Source organism: Ranitomeya imitator, chromosome 5 (genome assembly GCF_032444005.1).
Source record: "Ranitomeya imitator isolate aRanImi1 chromosome 5, aRanImi1.pri, whole genome shotgun sequence".
NCBI classification, from domain to species: Eukaryota; Metazoa; Chordata; class Amphibia; order Anura; family Dendrobatidae; genus Ranitomeya; species Ranitomeya imitator.
Genome location: NC_091286.1, coordinates 472113953 through 472141679, shown reverse-complemented (window position 1 = coordinate 472141679; position 27727 = coordinate 472113953). Strand labels below are relative to the sequence as shown.

Below are 27727 nucleotides of genomic sequence, written 5' to 3'. Positions count from 1 at the left end.
TTTAGAATTCCTTCAGAAAGGCTGGGAATTGGGCTTAGCGGTCAACACTCTAAGAGTTCATGTTTCAGCCTTGGGAGCTCTATATAACAGTGATATAGCTGGTAATAGATGGGTTGCTAGATTTATTAAGGCATGTCAGCGTTCTAACCCAATCCATATTGTAAGACTACCCCCTTGGGATTTAAATTTGGTACTTGAGGCGTTGACTGAACCTCCGTTCGAGCCATTAGACTCTATTTCAATAAAAAATTTAACCTTAAAAACAGCTTTACTCTTAGCGTTAACATCTGCCAGGAGGGTCAGTGATATATATGCGTTATCAGTAGATCCTCCGTATCTAATAATTCTCCAGGATAAGATTGTCCTAAAACCCGATCCTGCATATTTACTAAAAGTAGCAACTAAATTTCATAGAAGTCAGGAGATTTATTTACCATCTTTCTATGAAAATCCAGGTTCAGAAGAGGAGAAAAAATATCATACTCTAGATATAAAGAGGGCGATATTAGAATACTTGGATAGGACACAAAGCTGGAGACAGAGTAGGGCTCTGTTTGTTTCTTTCCAGAATCGGAAAAAGGGTTCTGGTGTCACGAAGAACTCTATCGCTAGATGGATTAGAGAAGCGATATGTCTTGCCTATTCTGCCAGGGGAGTAACACCACCAGAAGGCATCAGGGCGCACTCCACTCGGGCCATGGCATCATCCTGGGCGGAGAAGGCAGATGTCCCCATTGAAATGATATGTAAGGCGGCAACTTGGTCATCACCTTCCACCTTTTATAAGCACTATCGCCTTGATCTATCTGCTAATTCCAGCTTACAGTTTGGCCGTTCAGTACTTAGTGCTGTGGTCCCTCCCAGTTAAATAGTCTTTGAAAGTCTCTCGTTGTGGGTGCTGTCGTGGCGATAGGAAAACCGGTTTTTACGTACCGGTAATAGGATTTTAGAGTCCACGACAGCACCCATACATTCCCCCCTGTATTTAGTTACTTATTCCTGCACTCTGTTGGAAGGTGTGCCTTAGAGATCACTCTATAGAGGTGGTGGTATTTAGTAGTGTTTAAGATGATATTCTCATGTACTGATTCATTGGCGGTATCCCTTGTACTCTGGAACACAAACTGGAGGGCGAGGGGGACTGCCCCTTTTTAACCTGTAGGTTCCTGTCCGGAAGGTGGGCGGATCCCCTCTCTCGTTGTGGGTGCTGTCGTGGACTCTGTAAAATCCTATTACCGGTACGTAAAAACCGGTTTCGTCCCTCCCATGAGCAAGCTCCCCAGAGTGATTACAGGGGTAAAGGTAAAACAGGTCCGTGGAGCTACCCCAAAGGGGTAAATCCAGAAATATCCTTGTCCCCCAACCCCAGCAGACCCCTGAGAAGCAATGACTGCTCTCCGGTCGGGGAGCGACTCTCGGGTTTTCTCTCCCAATGGCAGGTCATCACAAATCAGTGGGTCCTGCGTACCATACAGGAAGGCCTGAGGTTAGAATTCAGTCACCCCTCCTCACCATTTAACAATTACCTCCCTGCAGTCTCCTCACCTTCGAGAATCCCTGATTGCAGATCTTCACGGTCTGCTTCAGGCAGGAGTAATCTATCGGGTACCATATCAGGAAATAGGAGAGGGTCACTATTCTCACCTATTTTTGATATATAAAAAAAATAAAACCCCTCTGGGAAACACCAGATCATCATAAACCTGAAACCCCTAAATCAGGTGATCAAATATCGAAGATTCAAAATGAAATCAATCAAATCAGCAATCCCGCTGATTGGTCAGGACTGGGTAATGGCTACGGTAGATCTGAGGGACGCATACTATCATGTGTCGATACACCCCGACCACAGGAAGTTCCTCAGATTTGCAGTGGCCCACAACCATCGAGTCAGCCATTATCAATTCAACGTCCTTCCATTCGGTGTCTCGTCAGCTCCACGGGTCTTTACCAAAATCATGTCAGAAGCAGTGATCTTCATCCGACAACAGGGGATCTGTATCATCCCGTATCTGGATGATTTTCTTATTGTTGCTCCATCCATTCCTCGTCTGAATCTGGATGTGACGAAGGTCTTGGATATCCTGAGATCCCTGGGGTGGATTCCGAACCTGGAGAAGCCGGACCTCCATCCATCTTTGAGGAAAAAATTCTTAGGAGTTCTTCTGGACTCAGGGGAACGAATGTCCTTCTTACCCAGGGACCGTCAACTCTATCTCGTCCACAGTATTTCCAGATTCAGGAATCAGAGGACCCCGACATTAAGAGACTCTGTCAATCCTGGGTTCATTGACGTCTTGCATCCAAGCAGTCTCCTGGGCCCAGGCCCACACAAGAGTCCTTCAGTCCCACATCCTGATGCATTTAAAAGGACGCCAGAATGCGTTAACCAGGAGGATTCCTCTCCCCACTCACGTAAAATCCTCCCTCTCATGGTGGCTGAACTCCCAGAAACTGCAACAGGGAGTCACCTGGAATCAACTTCCTCCTGAAGGTGCTCACAACGGATGCAAGCCAGAGAGGCTGGGGCACCATAGTGGAAGGTTCCCACTTCCAGGGGTTGTGGCCCCCAAACATCAGGTCCAGCTCCTCAAATCTGAGGGAACTAAGAGCGGTGGAGGAGACACAAAAAGCCGCATCTATCCTTATCCAAGGTCACCATGTACGTGTAATGTTAGACAACACGACTACAGTGGCTTACCTCTGACCCCAGGGAGGCATGAAATACATCAGCTTGAAATTAACCGCTGCAAGGATTTTTTCCTGAGCAGAAAAACACCTCCTGTCCATCACGGCAGTGCACATAAATTGATCAGACCATGCCCAGGCGGACTTCCTCAGCACGAGAGATTTCCATCCTGGAGAATGGTCTCTAAACCCAGAGGTATTCCTATCCCTGGTCTGGAGGTGGGGAAGTCCCAACGTGGATCGGTTTACCAACAGTCAGAACACAGTCAAGCACCTTTCTCCTCCCTCAACCCCTCCAGCGAAGCGCAGGGACTGGATGCCTTCTCTCATCCTTGTAAGTTTGCTCTGGCATATCCTTCCCGCCAATTCCTATGTTACCAAGAACACTACAAAAGATTCGGACAGACCGAGTCACAACGATTCTGGTAGCACCGATGTGGCCAGGAAGAAGCTGGTACGGCACATTGACAGACATGTCTCTAGAAGGCCCGATACTTCTACCCCAGATAGTTGACCTTCTTCAGCAGGGACCCCTGCTACACCCTGACTTACACAGGTTTTAACTGGCGGCCTGTTTACTGAGGCTGAGATTCTGAGAGCCAGAGGTCTCTCAGATGACATAATTCAGACCCTACAAAAAAGTAGGAAACCAATAACTAACGCCATCTATGGCAAGGTTTGGAAATTTTCATCCTGGTGTTTCCCAAACAAACCCGATCCATTCCATCCCAATATTGCACAAATCTTAGAATTTCTCCAGAAGGGACTGGATCTAGGGCTCTCACCTAGTACCCTAAAGGTTCAGGTATCGGCACTTAGTTCCTTCTTTGATCAGGATTTAGCAAGCCACCGTTGGGTTAGACGTTTCATGACATCTGCAACTAGGATTCGCCCTAGGCTCCATGTCTAGACCCCTCCTTGGGATTTGAACCTTGTCCTAAATAGTCTGACCGGGGACCCCTTTGAACCCTTATCAGCCATCAGCTTAAAAATCCTGACCCTCAAGACTGTCTTCCTAGTAGCAATCACTACCGCTAGGCGTATAGGAGAGCTAGAGGCTTTGTCAGTACAGGAGCCATACTTAACCATAACCATGGATAGCATAATCCTTAAGCTAGACCCTTCCTTTATGCCTAAAGTGGTCTCGGACTTCCACAGAAGTTAGGATATCGTTCTACCCTCATTCTGTCCAAATCCCTCTAATCCGAATGAAGAAGCCTTTCACACCCTGGATGTCCGCACGGTGGTCCTTTTCTACCTCCAACAAACGAAAGGTTGGAAGATAGACCAAAACCTATTCGTCCAGTTGACAGGACATAATAAAGGCAAAAAAAGGAGCTAAAAGTACGATCGTTAACTGTACCAAACAGACCATTTGTCTTGCATATTCATCCCAGAAGCTTGCACCCCTGGCATAACTGAAAGCCCACTCCACCGGTTCAGTTTCGACTTCCTGGGCAGAGAGAGGGAACACATCGTCTGAGCAGATATGCAGAGCCGCCACCTGGTCGTCAGTCCATACATTCACCAGGCATTACAGACTAAATTTCAATAGGGACCTATCGTTTGGCAGACACATTCTGCAGGCAGTTGTCCCTCCCTAAGAAATTAGCTTTTGGTATCACTCCGATATTGCTGTCGTGGAAGATGACTGGAGAAAATAGAATTAGACTTACCGGTAATTCAGTTTCTAGGAACCTTCCACGACAGCACTAATTTCCCTCCCTATCTGATATTCTTATTGGATGATTCCTGCACTTAAGTGGTAACTATACATGCTACTGTGTCCAGAAAAAATACTGGTGGTTGCAGGAAGGGGAGGGGTATTTAACCTCTGTTTCATGTCCCCTATTAGGGTGGGGAGACATCCTCCGATACTGCGGTCGTGGAAGGTTCCTAGAAACCAAATTACCGGTAAGTCTAATTCTATTTTAGTAGTTTATACTGGATTCACTGGGGAACTGGAAGCCAGAGAAGGGATGGGCAGAGGAGCAATGACGGGATAGGAGGATTAGTCAGAGACTGTAGAGATGTGAGCGTGTTAGTTGGGGGGGAAAGGGGGGGGGCAGAGAAGAGGATATTGTGGGAGAGGAAGGCATGTACTAACATTTTGTACTTTCAAACGTGAAGAAAGGACGGATTTAGCAAATATTTTGCGTCGTTGGTGGTTAGGGCTTGGGTGTGTGATGGAAGCACAGAGCAGTGACGTTACACCCCGGCAGCGGGCTTGTGATACAGAGGGAAGTGTGATGTCATCTGTTGTGAATTCCGCTCTTGGGCTCCCTCTTGTGGTTTCAAGTGGTATGTATGGCTGCTCCTTGGATTTAGCTGTCGTCAGCTGCTTCTACTGATTGTCTTTTCTGCTCGGCTATTTTTGCCTGGCTCTTTCCTTCAGCCAGTGCCACTTGTAAATGGTTCCTGGTTGGATTCACATCTCTTTGGATTTCCCTGTTATCCTGACCAGTTCAGCAAAGCTAAGTCCTTGCTTGCTCTTTTCTGTCCACAGATTGTGGACTTATCCGTTCTGTGCTTTCTATGTTTGTCCAGCTTATCAGTATGAATTAATTCTGTCTTGCTGGAAGCAGATTTACCCTCCACACCTTCAGGGTACCGTCACACTATACGAATTACCTACGATCACGACCAGCGATACGACCTGGCCGTGATCGTTGGTAAGTCGTAGTGTGGTCGCTGGAGAGCTGACACACAGACAGCTCTCCAGCGACCAACGATGCCGAGGTCCCCGGGTAACCAGGGTAAACATCGGGTTACTAAGCGCAGGACCGCGCTTAGTAACCCGATGTTTACCCTGGTTACCAGTGTAAACGTAAAAAAAAACAAACATTACATACTTACATTCCGGTGTCTGTCCCTTGCCGTCTGCTTCCCGCACTCACTGACTGCCGGCCGTAAAGTGAAAGCACAGCACATCACCGCTGTGCTCTGCTTTCACTTTACGGCCGGCAGTCAGTGAGTGCGGGAAGCAGACGGCAAGGGACCTGACGGACACCGGAATGTAAGTATGTACTGTTTGTTTTTTTTTTTGTTTTTTTTTTACATTTACACTGGTAACCAGGGTAAATATCGGGTTACTAAGCGCGGCCCTGCGCTTAGTAACCCGATGTTTACCCTGGTTACAAGCGAACGCATCGCTAGATTGGTGTCACACACACCGATCTAGCGATGACAGCGGGAGATCCAGCGACGAAAGAAAGTTCCAAACGATCTGCTACGATGTACGATTCTCAGCAGGATCCCTGATCGCTGCTGCGTGTCAGACACAGCGATATCGTATGGATATCGCTGGAACGTCACGAATCGTACCGTCGTAGCGATCAAAATGGCACTGTGTGACGGTACCCTTAGTCAGGTGTGGAGATTTTTGTAATCTCTGCGTGGATTTTTGTAGTGTTTTATACTGACCGCACAGTATTCCATCCTGTCCTATCTATCTAGCTAGACTGGCCTCCTGTGCTCATCCTGGTTTCATTCTGTGTATGTCTTTTCCCTCTCTACTAACAGTCATTATTTGTGGGGGGCTAATCTATCCTTTGGGGATTTCCTCTGAGGCAAGATGGCTTTCCTGCTTCTATCTTTTGGGGGTAGTTAGCTCTTAGGCTGTGACGAGATGCCTAAGGGGAGTTAAAAGCATCCCACGGCTACTTCTAGTATTGTGTTGAGCTTAGGGACTGCGGTCAGTACAGATACCACTTCCTTCAGAGCTCGTTCCATGTTGCTCCTAAACCACCAGATCATAACAGTCATCTACTGCAATGGATAAGTCTGCATTTGAGTCCTGGATACAAACGGGCGATGTTTGCATGTTCTTACCTCCAGGTATTCAAAGGGATTGTCCCTCCAGTTTGTAAGTTTCAGACCTAAGCATTTTAAAGGTTAACGGTCACCAGATTTAATACTTGTTCTGAGCTGTATGTAAATTGCACGGTCTGGTCCAGTTCGATTGCTGTGTTGATATTGATCAGCGCCACCTCTTCTGAGTGCATGTAAGTGGATGAAGTCTCGTGCCTGCACGCTGGAGTCAGAGAGCTGCGCAGGTGCACCTTACTGTTCCCTATTGAACAGCTAGTGACTACACAGTGAGACCTCAGGCATTACATCGATGACCGAGAGACCATACACTTACAGGTTCATCTCACAAAATTAGAATATTATCAAAACGTTAATTTCAGTCCTTCAATACAAAAAGTGAATCTCATATATTATATAGTCATTACAAACTGTTCTGTCTTCCTCCACGTAGGATGCTGTGTGGATTCCAACATACGGCTAAACCTTCATCCACATCCCAGTAAACAGACTGTGTTGATGCTTAAGTCTTATTTATTAGGGTGATGATAACCAAAACTATAACGAACAACAATGGTGGACAGTATTCATAGTAGATGATCGAATAGTGAATGATGTTGATGTACAAGTAGATGCTCAGTGAATAATCATAGTGGATGACTGGTGAAAAACTGTAAAGAATAACAGCATTTCAGTATATGCACATACAGGGTGTAATCACATAAATAACTGGGACATTACAGCAAGAATTATAGAGAGTGCATTACACAGTAATTCTAACAGCACTGCCCTATTCTATACAAGAATGCATCTATCTACATGCAGGGTACTCCGGAACCTAACTGCAAGCTGCAAAGCACATCTGCCTAACTATATCTGACTATAGGAGCTGCATAAGGCTTAAATACTAACACAAAACATAAGATGCACTAAACCTTTATAAACGTACCGAGATCCGTTAGGACAGGGGTAAGGAAGTAAGCGAGACAGGAGCACGTGTGCCTCTCTGCAGATCTGAGGAAAAATGGCTACTGAAGCTTGTCTTCACAAGAAGAATGTGGGCGGAACTAACCCATAAGACACTGCTCTTAGGAGGGAAAGGTTGGTAAACAACATGAAAAGTAGGTAACTGATGACCTCCAGTGGCCACAACTTGAATAACATGATAATTAACTTTCTGCACATTAAGATGGGCAGAACACAAACAGTGATCTATTTCAAGTGTGTTTCTGTTAATGTTGATGATTATGGCTTACAGCCAATGAAAGCACAAAAGTCATTATCTCAGTAAATTAGAATACTTTATAACACCAGCTTGAAAAAATGATTTTAAAATCCAAATTGTTGGCCTACTGAAAAGTATGTTCAGTAAATGCACTCAATAATTGGTCAGGTCTCCTTTTGCATCAATTACTGCATCAATGCGGCGTGGGATGGAGGCAATCAGCCTGTGACACTGCTGAGGTGTTATGGAAGCCCAGGTTGCTTTGATAGCAGCCTTCAGCTCGTCTGCATTGTTGGGTCTGGTGTCTCATCTTCCTCTTGACAATATCGCATAGATTATCTATGGGGTTAAGGTCAGGCAAGTTTGCTGGCCAATCAAGCACAGATACTGTTGTTTTTAAACCAGTTATTGGTACTTTTGGCAGTGTGGACAGGTGCCAAGTCCTGCTGGAAAATGACATTTCCCTCTCCGAAAGGCTTGCTGGCAGAGGGAAGCATGAGGTGCTCTAAAAAATTTTTGGTAGACTGCTGCCCTGACTTTGGTCTTGATAAAACACAGTGGACCTACACCAGCAGATGACATGGCTCCCAAAACCAATTACTGATTGTGGAAACTTCACACTAGACCTTGGAAATCCAGGTCTCAGAGTCTGGAGTAAGAGTGGACAGGTACACAATCCAAGCTGCTTGAGGTCTAGTGTGAAGTTTCCACAATCGGTGATGGTTAAAATCAGTGTTTTTTCAGCAGGAAATTATCACTAGAGGACTAGTAAACCTGCTGCCAGGTAGTCCTACATATTAATGATATAACCACACCTCCACTGGTTGGCAGCTTACTGTGTACACTATAAATGGGCAGAAAGCTGCTAATCACTGGTGGGGACAGGGTTATACAGAGCTCTGTATTCAGAGAACTGCTAGATCTGCAGCAGATAAAACTGATTGTATCAAAATCAGTTCAAGGAGCTGTCTGGAAAGGTATTCATGGCTTATCCACAGGATACCTCATAAATGTCTGTCACGTGGAGTCCCACCTCTAGGACCTCCACGTATATCTAACAACGGCATCTGAAAGGTGGTAGTGACCTTTAAGTTGGGCTATTGTGGCACCCCAGGAGTCTGGATGCCACAATGGCGTTTCCTTCCTCCTAGGGAGGGTGATTCTATGCCTGGAAGTGAGAAGGATCCTCTTAACAGGTAGCACTAACATACAACACTTTTCTGACTCCAGGCCTGAAGGGGAGCTCTAAACCCGGATTCAGGGTAGCTTTCCTATAAGTTCTGGTCTGGAGGAGGAGTTAGTAGTCAGTCTGTGTGAGACGGAAGGGAGAGAAAGCACATTAGGAGAGAGAAACTGGAGTGGAGCTGCGTTTGGGCTCACTCCAGGTTTGAGCGCAAGACACCAGACACCGGCGTCCGAGGTTGTGTGGGAACTGTATGCCCCACAGCAGAACCCGGAGGATCAGGAGATTGTAGGTCTCGTGGCCACCACTGACACTAGAAGGCACAGCAGCAGATTAGATCCCGGAGTCACCACAAGAGAGGGGCACCTGTAAAAAGGCTCGAACTGCCTGCCATGCGGGTAGTATCCGCCTAAAAGGACAGATTGAGAGAGGACCTTGTGTGAAGCCTCAGGCAGCAAGGGACAGAGAATTCTGTGCAGAAAGGAAGGCCTCCAACTCCACCTGGCTAGGGGGATTCCGAATCACTTCCAGGCTGCCCAGATTCCAAAGACCACCTGTAATCTGTGTACCTGAACTTTACCAGTAAAAGGTAAAGACTGCAACCCTGTGTCCTCCAATTCTTTCCTGCATCTCCACATCTATCATCCCTTACCAACTGCACTGGGAGCCCTGGGGACTAAGCTCTACCTGTGGGGAGCTATACTAACTCTGCTGCAACACCATCAGCCCCAGTGGACCCCCTTTAAGCGGCGTCGTCCATCCCTGGCCGAGTACCACAGGTGGTGTCACGAACATTTATCCCATAAACTTTATTTCCCCTTTAATTGGACTCCCAGGGCCACAGACCGGGTTACTGCTGCCGTGACACATCCCTTTAAGAACTGACCCGGTTGCGAGTACCCCACGGTCCTAGCGGACACGCCACTGTATTGGCCAGTTGAAGGGCTTGCAGGGATCTTGGGTAGTCAGAATCACACCTCCTGTCTCCTAACTGGGGTAGCCTGTTGTTCTTTCCCGCCCCCTGCAGTTCTGTCCTCTGTGATTGGCTGCTATATATAATACATGTCCATCACCGTCACCAGGAGGTCGATGCATGGGGAGATCTGTTCGAGGAAGGATGATAAAATACTGATACTAACTCTCCAATGAGAAGGGGATCATTTGGTAATTGTCACAAATGAGCCTAAGCACTGCAGAGCATGGGGTGCCCAACTCAGCCCAGAGGCATCATGTGGCCCAATATGTCATTCAGTTCTGCCCTAATCAACTAGTACAGAAAAAAAAAGTTACACACTGTCATCTGTCCCCATATGTTTTAGGACATTGGGGTTCCAAATCTGTCATGGCCTTGCCCTCTGTTAACTGAGCTAAAGGGGTTCCCATAAGTACAGGGTCTGGACTTCTATGTATCAGGCATTTATGGCTTATAACTTTTATGTGCTGGATACGACTCTGATGTTAAAGGGAATCTGTCACCTACTTTTTCATATAGAAGCTTCAGCCACCGCCATCAGGGGCTTATCTACAGCATTCCGTAATGCTGTAGATAAGCCTCCTGATGTAACCAGGGAAGGTCCGGTGGGTGTCGCGGTACGGTTCCTCCCATCTTCATACGATGTCGTCATCCTGCTTGCTTCTCTTGCGGCTCCTGCCAGGCGTACTCATTTGCCCTGTTGAGGGCAGAGCAAAGCCTTGAAGGGCGCTGGGCCTCTCTGACATTTCCCGGCGCCTGTATAATTTTATTGCTGTTCTTGGGAATCATTCAACATACCAGAACATCCCTGCTTTTAAAGGGAACCGGTCACCCCCAAAATCAATGGTGAGCTCACCGTCATCAGGGGCTTATCTACAGCATTCTGTAATGCTGTAGATAAGCCGCCGATGTTACCTGAAAGAGGAGAAAAAGATGTTAGATTATACTCACCCAGGGGCGGTCCTGCTCCTATGGGTGTCTTAGGTCCGGAACAGCGCCTCCCATCTTCATTCCATGACGTCCTCTTCTGGTCTTCACGCTGCGGCGCAGGCGTACTTTGTCTTCCCTGTTGAGGGCAGAGGAAAGTACTGCAGTACGCAGGCGCCGGAAAGGTCAGAGAGGCCCAGAACCTGCGAACTGCAGTACTTTGCTCTGCCCTCAACAGGGCAGACAAAGTACGCCTGCGCAGGAGCCGCAGCGTGAAGACCAGAAGAGGACGTCATGGAATGAAGATAGGAGGCGCCGGAGCGGACCTGAGACACCCATTTGACCGGACCGCAGCGGGACCGCCCCTGGGTGAGTATAATCTAACCTCTTTTTCTCTTTCAGGATACATCGGGGGCTTATCTACAGCATTACAGAATGCTGTAGATAAGCCCTTGATGACGGTGAGCTTTACCTCACCATCGATTTTGGGGGTGACAGGTTCCCTTTAAAGGATTTACCACAGAGATTTTTTTCGCAGTAGTAGTTTGGGCCTTTCTCAGGTGCCCTCTTGTGCTTATACAATTGGTGGTGCCAGGGCTGTGGAGTCGGTAAGTCAAATCTCCTACTCCTCAATTTCCCAAACTCTAAATCCCTCATGGCTCATGTTTAAAGCAAACCTGTCACTAGAAAAAATGCTGTTAATAGCGTTATAAGGCTGTGTGCACATGTTGTGGATTGGGGTGCAGGATTTTCTGCACAAAATCCACATCTCCTGGCAGAAAACGCAGGTGCGGATTTGACGCGTTTTTAATGCGGATTTCATGCATTTTTTTTTTTTTTTTTTTTTTTACCACTGCGGATTTCTATAATGGAAGGGTTCAGAAACGCGGCAGTTCCGCACAAAAGTGACATGCTACTTCTTTTGATCCGCAGCGGTTTTCATGCGGATATTTCCGCAGCATTTTTTTTTCTATTGATTTACAGTGCACTGTAAATCACTTTGCGGATCTGCAGCGTTTCTGCGCGGAAAAAAACGCAGATCCGCACTAAATCCGCTTTATTCTCCCCAGCAGTGTATCCATTTCAATCACGTGGCAATACGGAGCAGCACTTCTAACCGCACCCCGACCCTGACTGACAGCTGAGCCCCAATGCAGAGGGAATGTCAGTCTGGGCCGGGGTGCTGTTAGAAGTGCCTGTCATCTACTATATAATTGTCTAAGGGTCACTTCCGTCTGTCCTTCTGTCACGGTTATTCATTCGCTGATTGGTCTCGCCAGCTGCCTGTCATGGCTGCCGCGACCAATCAGCGACGGGCACAGTCCGGAAGAAAATGGCCGCTCCATACTCCCCGCAGTCAGGGCCTGTCGCCCGCATAGTCCCTGTTGTGACCTGGTGGTCAGGACAATAATGGACCTGGTTGTTAAGAGCACACTGAATGACCTGATAGTTACTGATAATAAAGGACGAGCTCTGGGACGTGGGAACTCTGCTGACCGCAATCCCTAATCCTATCAAACACACTAGAAATAGCCGTGGATTGCGCCTAACGCTCCCTATGCAACTCGGCACAGCCTAAGGAACTAGCTAGCCCTGAAGATAGAAAAATAAAGCCTACCTTGCCTCAGAGAAATTCCCCAAAGGAAAAGGCAGCCCCCCACATATAATGACTGTGAGTAAAGATGAAAATACAAACACAGAGATGAAATAGATTTAGCAAAGTGAGGCCCGACTTACTGAACAGACCGAGGATAGGAAAGGTTACTTTGCGGTCAGCACAAAAACCTACAAAAAGACCACGCAGAGGGTGCAAAAAAGACCCTCCGCACCGACTTGCGGTGCGGAGGCGCTCCCTCTGCATCCCAGAGCTTCCAGCACGCAAGACAACAATAAATATAGCAAGCTGGACAGAAAAATAGCAAACCAAAGAAATACAAGCTGGAACTTGGCTTCTGCTGGGAAGACAGGTCACAAGAACGATCCAGGAGTGAACTAGACCAATACTGGAACATTGACAGGTGGCATGGAGCAAAGATCTAAGTGGAGTTAAATAGAGCAGCCAGCTAACGAATTAACCTCGTCACCTGTGGAAGGAAACTCAAAGACCCACCAGAGGAAGTCCATGGACAGAACCAGCCGAAGTACCATTCATGACCACAGGAGGGAGCCTGACAACAGAATTCACAACAAGTCCCCTCCGGTCACCGCTAACACAGGGTTAATGCCGGCGGTAACGGACCGCGTTATGCCACGGGTAACGTACTCCGTTACCGCCGCTATTAACCCTGTGTGTCCCCAACTTTTTACTTTTGACACTGCCTATGCGGCATCAATAGTAAAAAATGTAATGTTAAAAATAACAACAACAACAACAACAAAAAAAAAAAAACTTGCTATACTCACCCTCTGTAGTCCGCTGAGCTGCTTGCGCCGGCCACCATCTTCCATTGCAGGTTCCGGTGGCAAAGATGGTATGGGAGAAGGATCTGCCATGATGTCACGGTCATGTGACCGCAACGTCATCACAGGTCCTGCGCTCATACCAACCCTGGGATCGGAAGCTGCCGTGGACTACAAGAGGCCCTCGGAAAGGTGAGTATATGTTTTTTTTTTTTTGTTTGTTTTTTTTTTAAACTGTGACAAACCTGGCTGGACCATATACTACGTGGCTGGGCAATATACTACGTGGCTCTGTGCTGTATACTACATCACTGGGCAATATACTACGTGGCTCTGTGCTGTATAATACGTCGCTGGGCAATATACTACGTGGACATGCATATTCTAGAATATCCGATGCGTTAGAATCGGGCCACCATCTACTTATAACATAATTAACACCATATCTGCAAGTTACTAGAAGTGTTTTTTTTTTACTGGTGACAGGTGCCCTTTAGGCTTCTTTTACACTTACCGTGGTTTTGCGGCCCCAATAGATTTCTATGGGGCCGCAATAATTCCACGGAGCGCCGTATGGCTGTGAGGGCCGTATTAACGGCCGTGAAAAAATATGGAGCCTGCTCGATCTTTTCCATGGCTTACGGAAGCTTGTTTTTGCAGTACACCGTGACTTTCGGTTTGCGGAACGCTGGTTTTTTTTTTTTTTTCCAATACTTTTTCCATAGTATTGGAAACCCGAAAAACGGCAATCCGCAAGTTTTTTTTTTTTTTTTTTTTTGCAGTCCGTTATTGCGGCACACCGTGAATTATGGCAATACGGCACCCAAAAAAGCCCGTAATAACGGGCCACAAAAAACACGGGAAGTGTAAAAGAAGCCTGAAGTAATAAAATTTATAACGTAGTAAAATGCTAACATCAGGCATTATGATACAATAATCAAGCTGTTTAGATAGAACATAAAATGTCAGAATACAACTTTAAAACACAAAAAAACTTTAAATTGTAAATATGCAATACACTATGCATTAAGGCCGGTTTCACATTAGTGGTTTTTTGTGCAGCGTAGGCTTGTTTACCTAGCTTTAACATTGTGTACACATGGAAATGCATTGGCATCAGTTTGGGTGCGGATGCGTCCGCGTGCGGTGTCCGGCGAACGCAACATGTTGCATTTTTTGTTGCGTCAAATATGCGCAGGCATGCGGATGTGTGTGTATAAACGCATAACTATCTATGGGACCGCATTGGTACGCAAGAACATGCATTTGATGCGCTTGCGTACTTCGGACTGCGCATGTCCATGAACTGATTGAGACAAGCCCTCCTGGAAATATTGGCGTCATGCGTAAGCTGATGCGGATAAACGCAGTGTAAGCATGCATTTAAATGCATTTGCGCATGCAGATGATACACTAATGTGTATTGGCCTAAGTGAGTAAACAAAAGTTTTCAACAAAAAAATGTACTGAATAACTTTTGTGCATTCTTACTATTTCTCAGAGACCTTCTTAGATGACTAGTGTTGAGCTATACCTTCCGATATCAGGAAATATCGGACTGGATCGGACCGATACCCAAAAAATATCGGATATCGCCGGTTCCGATACCGGAAACCAATGCAAGTCAATGGGACACAAATATCGGAATGAAAATAAACCCTTTCATTTCCTTGCACCTCTCGGTGGGGGGGGTTTCTGTGCGGGCCTGCCGGGGGTCTTTGTATCTGTGTGCAGGCATCGTTCGATGGGACTCCCAAGTCTGCGTCGGACAGGGGAGTATACGGTTTATTTTACGTTTTTTGCAGGCGCTGAAGTATGGTTAAATTAAGAATAATAAAATACTTTTTTACTCGCTGTGTCTTTATTTTTTTTTTTTTAACGCTTTCACTACTCTAGGATTAATAATGCACCTTATTGGCGCCTCTTCCATTATTAACCCGGCTTAATGTCGCCTTAAAATAGCAAGGTGACATTAACCCCTTATTACCCCAAATCCCACCGCTACACGGGAGTGGGAAGAGAGGGGCTAAGTGCCGGAATTGGCGCTTCTTTCAGATGCGCCATTTCTTGGGTGGCTGCAGGCTGGTATTTGTAGAATGGTGGGGGGCAATAACCATGGCCCCTCTCTAGGCTATGAATATCAGCCGCAGCTGTCTGCGTAGCCTTTCTGGCTATGAAATGTAGGGGGACCCCACATACATTTTTTTTTTTTTATTTTTATTTTTCAGGGGGGGGGGGGGGGGGGGGGGCTACGCAGACGGCTGCGGGCTGATATTCATAGCCTGAGAAGGGCCATGGGTATTAACCCCTCCCCAGGCTACAAATATTGGCCGTCGGCTTTCCCCCTCTGGCGCAGGAAATTGCACGGGAGCCCACACCATTTTTTTTCCCCGTCTTCTTCTTTATGTTCATTAATCAACATTGGCCTATCTATGGATATATCTGTCTATAGATACATAGAGGTTTCTATCCATATATCTGGCTAATTTCACACATCAGGTTTTTGCCGTCAGGCACAATCCGGCAAGTTTTGAAAAGAAAAAAAAAAAAAAAAAAATTTTTTTTTTTTTTCTGCTGGATCCGTTTTTTTTCTCAGAGTTGTATTAGCGCCGGATTGAGCCTGATGGCCACATGATTCATCCGTTTTTTGCCGGATCCGTCAAAAAAGCTGTTTCCGCCGCACACAGAGGAACGGTTTTTCCTCTGTTTTATATTTATTTTTATTCTTAATTTAACCATACTTACCATACTTCAGCACCTGCAAAAAACGTAAAATAATAAATTGTATACTCTGTCCGCCGTAGTCCAATTAATAACGAGTGTCCCACGACGATCTCCCCTATAGAACAGTGACATCGGGTGATGTCACTGCTCTATAGAACCTCCAGTGACACACTGACAGGAGACAATGGCTCCTGCAGTGCTTCACTGAGAGGTTACTGTAGTTCACTGGTCTCACTTTATGGCAAAAGCTGCGTGGGAACTTTCTCACACAGTAATGTCAAAACTGAGACTAGGGACTTTTTTACAGTGGCGGAGGAATACAGTGCGGGAGGATACCTTCCTCCCGTCATTGTATTCCTGGAGGCCCTAGAGAGCGGTCGCATCAGCTGATTCTGCTGCTCTCCACAGAAGATCGTCGGACACTCGTGGATTTCTGCAGATAAGGGAGTATATTGTTTGTTGTTTTAATATTTTTTACAGATGACACTGGCTTTGGGGAACAAAGTGACAAGTGATGGTGAGTATGTAATATGTATGTAGGTATTATGTTGTAGGTATTATGTTGTAGGTAGTATGTTTGTGTTTTTTATTTTACATTCAACACATTAGCCGGATGATGGGACTACTACTGTATACTGAAGTATACAAAGAGTAAATGTGTCCCAGAAGATCAGCCATCTCTCCCTCCTTACAGTCCGGCACACTTAGAAGGCCTGAGATAGATGTTCATTTTTCTTATTACTGAGAAGTTCTGAATTTTGCAAAGTATTAAGTAATAAATGCAATATTCATGTTGCGGTGTCACTATGCTAGTTTCCTCAATCTTCCACCGGAAACACACGTGTGTTTAAAGTTTTTGTCTGGTGTCCCACACTGCCAATACCACAATTCCTAGTCATATTCCAGCAGAGCCAGTCGTGCTCTTAATGGCTGCCCCCGACAGAAATGACTTGGGCCCAGGAAAGAGAGATAGGACTTATCCTGTTTGGGAGAGTGGCGTTCCTATACCCAGAATCAGACTTGTGATTGATCTCACTTTCCATGTCATCTTTGCGGCCCCTCAAACTTCATGCATGCTTGCTACGTTGGTGAGCATGCACCTTTAAAGCCCTGTGATATCTACCTCAAGGCGGTGGGCTAGGTGTCCTTATGCCTTCCAGGACGTGTTCTGTGCACCATGAAACTGAGGTGAAAACCTCACATTTCATTACACATGCTCAGGGAGGAATCAAGTAATGCACATAAATGTGGGATTTCAGGGGCTGCACAGATGGCGTATATGAGGATTTCTGTAGCCAGGAAGTCTCTCTGTGTGATTTGTAAGAGGAGTGTCTGCAATATATTGTTGTATATATTAATAATTTCTCCACTTCTGTTTGTGGACATGGTCCTAAATAGGTTTTCCAGCTTTTGAAAACTCCTCTTCCCTAGCTGCATGGTGTTTTTATTAAAAAAAAAAAAAATTCAATTACTTTTTTACTCACCCTCTTCAGGTCCAGTGGGGACTCTCCTCCATTCCTCCCAACATCTGTTATTATTGTGCAGCGCTGATGTGCCATTGCTGGCACTGCAGCCAATCAATGAGCAGCAGCTCTGACCAAGTCATTGGCACAAGCTGGTCAGCCACTGAGCCCACCGATGTGCTGCAATGTCAGTTGTTGACTGCAGACAATAGTAGACACCAAGAGCAGCGGGTGGAGACTTGGCTCTGGACCAGGAAAGGTTTTGTTAAACAATGTGGGTTGTGTTTTTTTTTTGTTGTTTTTTTTTGTCTAAAAACTGCAGTTTGTAGACAGGGGTTTTCTAAAACCAGAAAATCCCTTTTGTGATAAAAATTCTTTCAAGTAGAACTGGGACCTAATGAGACTTGAATAATTAATTACATTAAAAATTAATGTCAGAATAATTGTAGTCCTTGTTGGAAGTGTTTTGTGATGAAGGCTCCCAAGACCACCTAGCCTAAGCTTGCGTAGGGCTGTCTCTTCATATGTTTTAGATGTTGGGGCTTTATAAATAATTATACATGTATTGATTGTGACTTTCTTCAATTAGGAAAAATCTGTAAAATGCAAGATCTCTGAAGTGTTCGGTGGAGTATCGTGTCACAAACTGGAACAAAGTGTGTTGAGATATACGGTAAATATTATTTTTTTTATTTCCTTTAAATCCTCCGCCAGCCCAGTGTTACTATGCCTTCCCAGGGCGGCCCATTGTTCTGATGGCACCTGGCTGTACTCTGAATACCAAGAAAGCATTACGCAAAGCCCAGACAATGGGTAGGACGTCGGTCACAACTGGGGAGTACATGATTACAGTATGTGATGCTGGACTAGTCTTGGAAGTAGCATGTAATGAGAGACTAAGTTTAAAGGGAACCTGTCACCCCTGAAATGGAAGGTGAGCTAAGCCCCCGATGTTTCCTGAAAGATGAGAAAAAGAGGTTAGATTATACTCACCCAGGGGCTGTCCCGGTTCTGTTCTGGTCTGATAGGCGTCACGGTCCGGGGCCTCCCATCTTCATAGGATGACGTCCTCTTCTTGTCTTCAGGCTGTGGCTCCATTGCAGGCGTACTTTGTGTGCCCTGTTGAGGGCAGAGCAAAGTACTGCAGTGCGCAGGCGTCGGGCCTCTCTGACCTTTCCCTGTGCACTGCAGTACTTTGCTGTACCCTCAACATGACAGACAAAGTACACCTGCGCTGGAGCCGCAGCGTGAAGACAAGAGGACATGATCCTGTAAAGATGGGAGGCCCCAGACCAGACCGCGATGCCCATCGGACCGGACCGTCCCTGGGTGAGTATAATCTATCCTTTTTCTCATCTTTCAGGATACATCGGGGGCTTATCTACAGCATTACAGAATGCTGTAGATAAGCCCCTGATGCTGGTGGGCTTAGCTCACCTTCAATTTTGGGGGTGACCGGTTCCCTTTAAAGGGCATCTGTCACGAGGATTTTACACCTCATGACATATAAAATGTTCATGATGGGATCTTGTGGTGCACTTCCACACACTAGTTTGGGTCCAGGCAACCCTTACTGCATTACTTACAGTAAGCAGAAATAGGGCTCTGCTGTATTGGTGAAGGCTTGGGGCGATTTGACAGGTTTGGGGTTCACTTGCATGATCTGTTTTTATTCTGTCTTTCCTTTCCTAGGCTGCTGATTGAGACGCCATCATGACTGACAACAGTGTCCTGGTACCTGCTGGCGGCAGGAGCCTGCTCGCTGACATGTCGGTTTTTGACTCCAAAATCACAGAGACTTCGAAAGAGAATCTCTTTTCCGGCCACGCAGATGTAGATGGTAAAGTCCAACAATATACCATACATATTGTCTTATCCTGTATGTCACTCACATTGGATATATACTAGAGACAGATAAAGCCAGGCATGCCCCACACTTGACCTTTATCACCTTAAGTAGTAAAATAGTAAAAATCGAACTTCTATTTGTTGGTTTATAAGAGAAGTACAAAGTCCGATAGTTACATCACAGATCTTGTGTTGTCTGTGCCGCTCGTTGTGCTGTGCCGCTCGTTGTGCTAAACGGTCCCACCTCCTACTGGCATGTGTCATGGTGAGAATAATGCGCTTGGCCCGTGTCTTTTAGGCTGGTTTCACACGTCAGTGGCTCCGGTACGTGAGGTGACAGTATCCTCACGTACCGGAGACACTGACTCACGTAGACACATTAAAATCAATGTGTCTCTGCACATGTCAGCGTGTTTTCACGGACCGTGTGTCCGTTTGAAAAACACGGAGACATGTCAGTGTTCATGGGAGCGCACGTATTACATGGACCCATTAAAGTCAATGGGTCCGTTTATAACGTACCGCACACGATTGCTGTCCGTGTGCAGTCCGTGTTCCGTGCAGGAGACAGCGCTACAGTAAGCGCTGTCCCCCCAGCGTGGTGCTGAAGCCGCCATTCATTTCTTCTCTCCAGCAGCGTTCACTGGAGAGAAGATATGAAAAATCTTTTTTTTATTTATTTATTTTTATAGGGGTGGAGCCGCACATTCATCACTGTAATGGGCGGCACCACGTGACCGCTCATACAGGAGAAGCTGCGGCGAGGAGCAGTGAGGGAGCCGGGTAAGTATTAACAGCGGCCGGGGGAGGGGGGGGGCGCACAGGGGGTGGGAGGGGGCTGGGGACAGGGATCTTTTTTTTTTTTTTTTTTTTTTTTTTAACACCAAAAAAAAAAAAGATTTTTCATATCTTCTCTCCAGCGAACGCTGCTGGAGAGAAGAAGTGAATGGTGGCTTCAGCACCAGATGCAGGGGATAGCGCTTAACTGTAGCGCTGTCTCCTGCACGGTGCGTGTGGTACCCAGTCGGCACACGGATGCCGCACGTGTGCCACACTGATGTGCCACGTGAGCACACGGACACGGATAATTCCGGTACCGATTTTTCCGATACCGAAATTATCTGGACGTGTGAGACTTGCCTTAGTGAGTTTTGCTTTCACATGCAGTAAATTTTGATTGTGTTCATTCTGCATTGCCTTCACTTTATAATTTCACCTTGGTGTTATGGTTCCCTTCATACTTCAGGAGAATGCACGTGGCCAAAACATACTGTCATTCTGTGATGGCAGCAAGGCTTTGTTAGGTTATGGATTCTACTAATGACCTTAGCCTGCAAATAGAAACCCAAGTGCTCCTGGTACAGAATGCTGGAGAAATGACTTAAATAAAAGTTCTTGTGATGTGACGCAGGGCTGTGGAGTTAGTATAAAGTGGACCAACTCCTAAAATATGTAATAAAGTGTACAGTAGTACAATGCAGGATGTGCTGTAAATGTTTTCATAAGAATTTTGGAAAGTTCTGAAATGTCTACAAATGTCTGTTCTGTTCCTGATGGAGGGATCTCAGCCTTTAGTGGAGATGAATCTGTGCTGCACTTTATGCCCATGCTCAGTAGTGACCAGTGCTGTGGGGTCCGAGTCAGGGAAACAGACGAGTCGGAGGCTTGGCTTACAGACTCCAGTCTTGTGATGTCCGCCTGATTTAAATATAATGCTCTCTTACTCTCATTACTGTGTATTAAATTTTTTCTTCTCACTTAGGGGTAACATTGTGGAGGGTTTGCAAGAAATTACCTTTTGAGTTTTGATTTTACTTGGCAAAGATGTCTCTAAAATTACTGTAGCAAAGAAGCAATTGGGGTGTGTGTATGTGTGTCTATTGTAATGGTTAGTTATAGGAGTAAGACTGCATTCACACATCTGTGACAAGTCTTAGTACAGTTAGGTCCATATATATGTTTGGACAGACAACATTTTTCTAATTTTGGTTATAGACATTACCACCCTCAAATGAAAGCTGAAAGTCTGAACTTCAACTGCATCTGAATTGTTTTGTTTAAAATTCATTGTGGTAATGTCTATAACCAAAATTCGAAAAATGTTGTCTCGGTCCAAATATATATGGACCTAACTGTAGGTGTGTGTTTTTTATTTAATTTTTCCTTCTCTCGGACATCCCATACACATAAAGTCATTGAACCGTTCACGTCCAGTTTTAACCCCTTCACCCCAAAGCCTGTTTTCACCTAAGTGACAGGGCCAATTTTTACAATTCTGACCACTGTCACTTTATAAGGTCATAACTCTGAAACGCTTCAACGGATCCTGGTGATTCTGACATTGTTTTCTCGTGACATATTGTACTTCATGATAGTGGTAAAAGTTCTTCGATATGACTTGCATTTATTTGTGAAAAAAAAACAAAAATTTGTCGGAAATTATGAAAATTTAGCAATTTTCAAACTTTTAGTTTTTATGCCCTTAAATTAGTTATATCACATAATATAGTTAATAAACAACATTTCCCACATGTCTGCTTTACATCAGCACAATTTTGGAAACATAATTTTTTTTTTTTTGTTAGGGAGTTATAAGGGTTAAAAGTTGACCAGCGATTTTTCTCATTTTTGCAACAAAATTTGCAAAATCCATTTTTTTTTACGGACCACCTCACACTTGAAGTGACTTTGAGGGGTCTGTATAACAGAAAATGCCCAAAAGTGACAACATTCTAAAAACTGCACCCCTCAAGGTACTCAAAACCACATTCAAAAAGTTTATTAACCCTTCAGGTGCTTCACAGGAATTTTTTGAATGTTTAAAAAAAAATTGAACATTTAACTTTTTTCACAAAATTTTTAATTCAGGTCCAATTTGTTTCATTTTACCAAGGGTAACAGGAGAAATTGGACCACAAAAGTCGTTGTACAATTTGTCCTGAGTACGCCGATACCCCATATGTGGGGGTAAATCATTGTTTGGGCACATGGCAGAGCTCGGAAGGGAAGGAGCGCCATTTGACTTTTCAATGCAAGATTTGCTGGAATTGAGATCGGAGCCCATGTCACGATTGGAGAGCCCCTGACGTGCCTAAACAGTGGAAACCCCCACAAGTGACACCATTTTGGAAAGTAGACCCTCTAAGGAACTAATCTAGATGTGTGGTGAGCACTTTGAACCTCCAAGTGCTTCACAGAAGTTTATAATGTAGAGCCGTAAAAAAAAATTCATTTTAATTTTCACGAAAAATGATCTTTTTGCCCCAAATTTATTTTCCCAAGGGTAACAGGATAAATTGGACCCCAAAAGTTGTTGTGCAATTTGTCCTGAGTACGCTGATACTTCATATATGGGGATAAACCACTGTTTGAGCGCATGGCAGAGCTCGGAAGGGAAGGAGCGCCATTTGACTTTTGAATGCAAAATTGGCTGGAATTGAGATCGGAACCCATGTCGAATTTGGAGAGCCCCTGATGTGCCTTAACAGTAGAAACCCCACACAAGTGACCCCATTTTGGAAAGAAGACCTCCTAAGGAACTTATCTTGATGTGTGGTGAGCACTTTTAACCCCCAATTGTTTCACTAAAGTTTAGAATGTAGTGGTGTGAAAATTAAAAAATCATTTTTTCTTTCCACAAAATGATGTTTTAGCCCGCAATTTTTTTTTTCCCCAAGGGCAACAGGAGAAATTGGACCACAAAAGTTATTGTCCAATTTGTCCTGAGTACGCTGATACCCCATATGTGGGGGGAACCACCGTTTGAGTGCATGGCAGAGCTCGGAAGGGAAGGAGCGCCGTTTGAAATGCAGACTTAGATGGATTGGTCTGCAGGTGTCATGTTGCATTTGCAGAGCCCCTGATATACCTAAACAGTAGAAACCCCTCACAAGTGACCCCATATTGGAAACTAGACCCCCCAAGGAACTTATCTAGATGTGTTGTGAGAGCTTTGAACCAGCAAGTGTTTCACTACAGTTTATAACGCAGAGCCGTGAAAATAAAAAATATTTTTTTTTCCACGAAAATGATATTTTAGCCCCCACGTTTTTATTTTCCCAAGTGTAACAGGACAAATTGGACCCGAAAAGTTGTTGTCCAACTTGTCCTGAGAACGCTGATGCCCCATATGTTGGGGAGAACCACTGTTTGGGCACACGGGAGAGCTCGGAAGGGAAGGAGCACTGTTTTAGTTTTTCAAAGCAGAATTGGCTGGAATTGAGATCGGACGCCATGTCGCGTTTGGAGAGCCCCTGATGTGCCTAAACAGTGGAAACTCCCCAATTCTAACTGAAACCCTAATGGGAAAATGGAAATAAATACATTTTTTAACATTTTATTATTTTTCCCTAACTAAGGGGGTGATGAAGGGGGTTTGATCTACTTTTATAGCGTTTTTTTGGCGGATTTTTAGGGTTGGCAGCTTTCACACTAAAAGACGCTTTTTATTGCAAAAAAATAGTTTTTGCATCACCACGTTTTGAGAGCTATAATTTATCCATATTTTGGCCCACAGAGTCATGTGAGATCTTGTTTTTTGCGGGACGAGTTGACGTTTTTATTGGTACCATTTTCGGGCAAATGACATTTTTTGATCGCTTTTTATTCCGATTTTTGGGAGGCGGAATGAACAAAAACCAGCAATTCCTGAAATTCTTTTAGGGGGGCGTTTATACCGTTCCACGTGTGGTAAAATTGATAAAGCAGCTTTATTCTTCAGGTCAGTACGATTACAGCGATACCTCATTTATGTAATTTTTTTTATGTTTTGGCGCTTTTACACAATAAAAACTATTTTATATAAAAAAATAATTGTTTTTGCATCGCTTTATTCTGAGAGCTATAACTTTTTTATTTTTCTGCTGATGATGCTGTATGGCGGCTTTTTTTTTTTTGCGGGACAAGATGACGTTTTCAGCGGTACCATGGTTATTTATATCTGTCGTTTTGATCGCGTGTTATTCCACTTTTTGTTCGCCTGTATGATGATAAAGCAATATTTTTTTTTTTTTTTTTTTTTTTGCGGTGTTCACTGAAGGGGTTAACTAGTGGGATAGTTTTATAGAGCGGGTAGTTACGGACGCGGCGATACCAAATATGTGTACTTTTATTGTTTTTTTTAATTTACATGGATTTACTGGGAAATGTTTTTTTTTTTTTCTTTGGGGATTTTTTTTAAATTTTTTTTCTCCTTTGCCACATTGGGGGACACAGGACCATGGGTGTTATGCTGCTGTCACTAGGAGGCTGACACTAAGCTGAGACAAAAAAAGGTTAGCTCCTCCCCTGCAGTATACACCCTCATGCTGGCTTCCAGAGACCCAGTTCAAGCTTAGTGTCCGTAGGAGGCACACTGTTTTTTATTCTTTCTAATCCGGACGAAGGGGGCGACAGATTCTTTCATGTTCCGATCTCCCCCGAACCAACAACAGGCGAGCACGGGAGTTTCACCTCTCCGTATCCTCTCCTGCGACGTGGGAGCCACTGCCTGAGCTGACCCTTTTGGGCGACGGGCCCTTTCCGGGGCACCGATCTCCCCACTAAGTTCAGACGAGCACTGGTGTTTTACCTCCAGTATCCTCTTCTGCAGCCAGGCCTTTTTATTGCCGGACATCTGCCCTGCCCACCAGGTTTCACCCTCGGCTGTACAGAGGCACTATTCCCTGTGGCGTCCGTGCAGCCCACACTGCATCACCACTGTTTATGCGGCTGATTCAGGTGGTGGACGGTTCCTCCACCCCCATTTCAGGGGTTGGTGGATGGAGGCTTCCCAAACCCTGCACCATCCTTTTTTCACCCCAGGCACACCTCACCTAGGCCCCTTGTGCAGCAGCTGCTCCATCGGGGTAAGTGTCTCGGGGGGGAGGGGGTGGTCGCCGGTTCTGCGGTCCGGAGGGCTCCCTCTTAGCAGTGGCACACTTCTTTCTGGGCCCCACTTATTCCGGTCCTCAAATTTAGTCCCCGGCTTCGGCCTAGCTGCAGGCCGTATCCCGATAGGCTCCGCCCCCTTTTTCGCGTCGTCTTGCGGCGCCGCCCCCCGGTCCTGGCGCTTCTCGCCGCCTGTGAGATCTCTCTCCCTGATCTCGGTGGCCATCTTGGATTTTTTCACTGCACGCCGCAGCTCCAGCTCTCTCAGCCGCAGCTCCCCACGTGCAGCGCTGTGATCGACGGCCGTCGCCTACGTCTTCCTTCTTCTGCGGGACACAGGACCTCGGGTAAGGAGACTACGTCAGCCTCTCCTCTGCAGTGCCGCCCTCGCTTCCGTAGTTTATAGACCCTGTGGTCTATTTTGCATTAGGTACACCATGTCCCAGTCAAGGTCTAAAAAATCCTCTAAGGTGCATACAACCTTTTTTTTCCTTCGTGTACCACCTGCCAGGCTCCACTTCCTCGGCCTCAAAGTTCCCCCCTCTGCTCAGCCTGCGATGCCCCCATGTGCCCAGGAGCCCTCCACCGCCACCGACTCCAGCGTATCTAGTCCCCCCGCGTGGGTCGCTTCACTTTCGCAGTCTGTGGATTTTTTTAGCCAATGCCATCAAATCCATTCAGAACCCTCCTGGGGAACGGGGCAATCCGTTACAGGTGTTAAGAGATCCCTCCGTAACAGGGGAATCGTCGGCCAGCAGGGGCCGCTCTCTCCGGAAAGAGGCACGGTCATCCAGAAAACGGATCCGCACTACCTCTCCTGAGCGCTCTCCACACCAGTCAACTTCTGGTAGTTCCACCTCTCGCTCACCCTCTTTGGGGGCTCGTAGCGTTCATGACTCTGAATATGAGTCTGATGTATCCTTAGACCCGGATGCTCCGGAGTTTAGATCTACTCTTGACTCCCTCATTGAGGCAGTCAATCACGCTCTTAAGGTGGAGGATGACTCTAATTCTGCTCCGGACCACTCAGTCTCCTTTACTAGAACCAAGCGTTCTCACAAGACTTTCACCTGTCACCCAGATTTTCTGGATATAGTCAGGCGACACAGGGAGCGTCCGGATAAGCGTTTCACAGGAAAAAAGGACCTGGAATCGAAGTATCCTTTTTCGGCAGATCTCGTGAAAGACTGGACGGATTCCCCACTAGTAGATCCTCCGGTTTCGCGCCTTGCTTCCAAAACGCTCCTATCCGTTCCGGATGGCGCTTCGATTAAGAATCCCACAGTACGCCAGCTAGATTACCTAGCTCGCTCAGTGTACGAAGCCTCAGGTTCGTCCCTATCTCCATCCTTCGCCGCGGCTTGGGTGGCCAAGGCAATGGTTTCCTGGGCGGATGCTCTAGCGAAATCCATTCATGAACAGGATCTCCCATCTGAGATGGCGGACCTTGCTAAACAGATTGCCATGGCTGGTGATTACGTGATGTACGCAACTCTCGATGCAGCGAATTGCGCAGCATCGGCGGCCTCAAACGCCATCACTATCAGAAGGGCTATTTGGCTCAGAGTGGCGTGCAGATTCCTCCTCTAAAAAATCTGATTTCTCTCCCGTTTCAGAGCGGGCGTCTTTTTGGAGAAAAGCTAGACCAGCTTATTTCCGACGCTACAGGGGGAAAGAGCAAGTTTCTTCCCCAACAGAGGCCCAAGGCGGCCTTCCAGCGCCAGCCATACTTTCGTTTTCGGCCCTTTCGTACCAGTCCAGTCTGGTCCAACCCTGCCGGTTTTTCCAGATCAGACCGCTCCGCTCGCTCAGATAGACGTTCGTCCCTCTTTCAGGCCGAATCCGTCCTGGCGAGGAAAGCCTAGGCAGCCCAGGACCAGAGGTTCCAGGCCCCCCAGATTCCCTTCACAATGACTCGGGAACGGCGCCAGTCGATACCACCAGAGTAGGCGGACGTCTACTTCTTTTTCAGCAAGCCTGGCTCTCCGTCGTTCACGACGAATGGGTCAGGGATCTGGTGTCGTCTGGCTACAAAATAGAGTTCTCCACTCCTCCTCCAACTTTGTTTTTTCCCTCTCGTCTTCCCAGTTCGGGAGCTCAGTCTCGCGCCCTTCTTTGCGCCATCCACGCCCTCCGCCAGAGTGGGGTCATTGTTCCAGTTCCGGAACACGAGAGGTTCAAAGTTTTCTACTCAAACCTCTTCGTCGTGCCAAAGAAGGATGGGAAAGTGCGCCCCATTTTGGATCTGAAGCTCCTGAACAAGTGCGTAAAAGTACGACACTTCAGGATGGAATCGCTCCGGTCGGTCATCTCCTCGATGGAGAGAGGGGAATTCTTGGCATCGATAGACATCAAGGATGCCTATCTTCACATTCCAATATTCCCGCCACCTCAAAGGTTCCTCCGCTTTGCCATTCTAGAGGACCACTTCCAATTCACGGCCTTACCCTTCGGTCTTGCCACGGCACCCAGGGTATTCACGAAGGTCATGGCGGCCGTCATGGCCATTCTTCATTCGCGAGGAGTGGTCGTGTTACCTTACTTGGACGACCTCCTCATAAAGGGTCCGTCTTATCAGGCCTGCGAGGCAAGCGTCCCCATTACCTTGGATTCCCTTTCGC

At 46.2% G+C, this 27727-nt stretch overlaps 1 protein-coding gene across 6 annotated transcripts in view; it reads left to right on the top strand.

Annotated features, from left to right (window-relative positions):
- ECT2 (epithelial cell transforming 2) overlaps positions 1–27727 on the top strand; it is a 136633-nt gene that overhangs the window by 7910 nt on the left and 100996 nt on the right. For all 6 annotated transcript variants that reach the window (XM_069727307.1, XM_069727305.1, XM_069727306.1 and 3 more), the window contains exons 2-3: positions 17980–18063; positions 19083–19230. In XM_069727307.1, the coding sequence (XP_069583408.1) occupies positions 19104–19230 (127 nt within the window). In that variant the 5' untranslated portion in view covers positions 17980–18063; positions 19083–19103. The remainder of the gene's footprint in view (positions 1–17979; positions 18064–19082; positions 19231–27727) is intronic.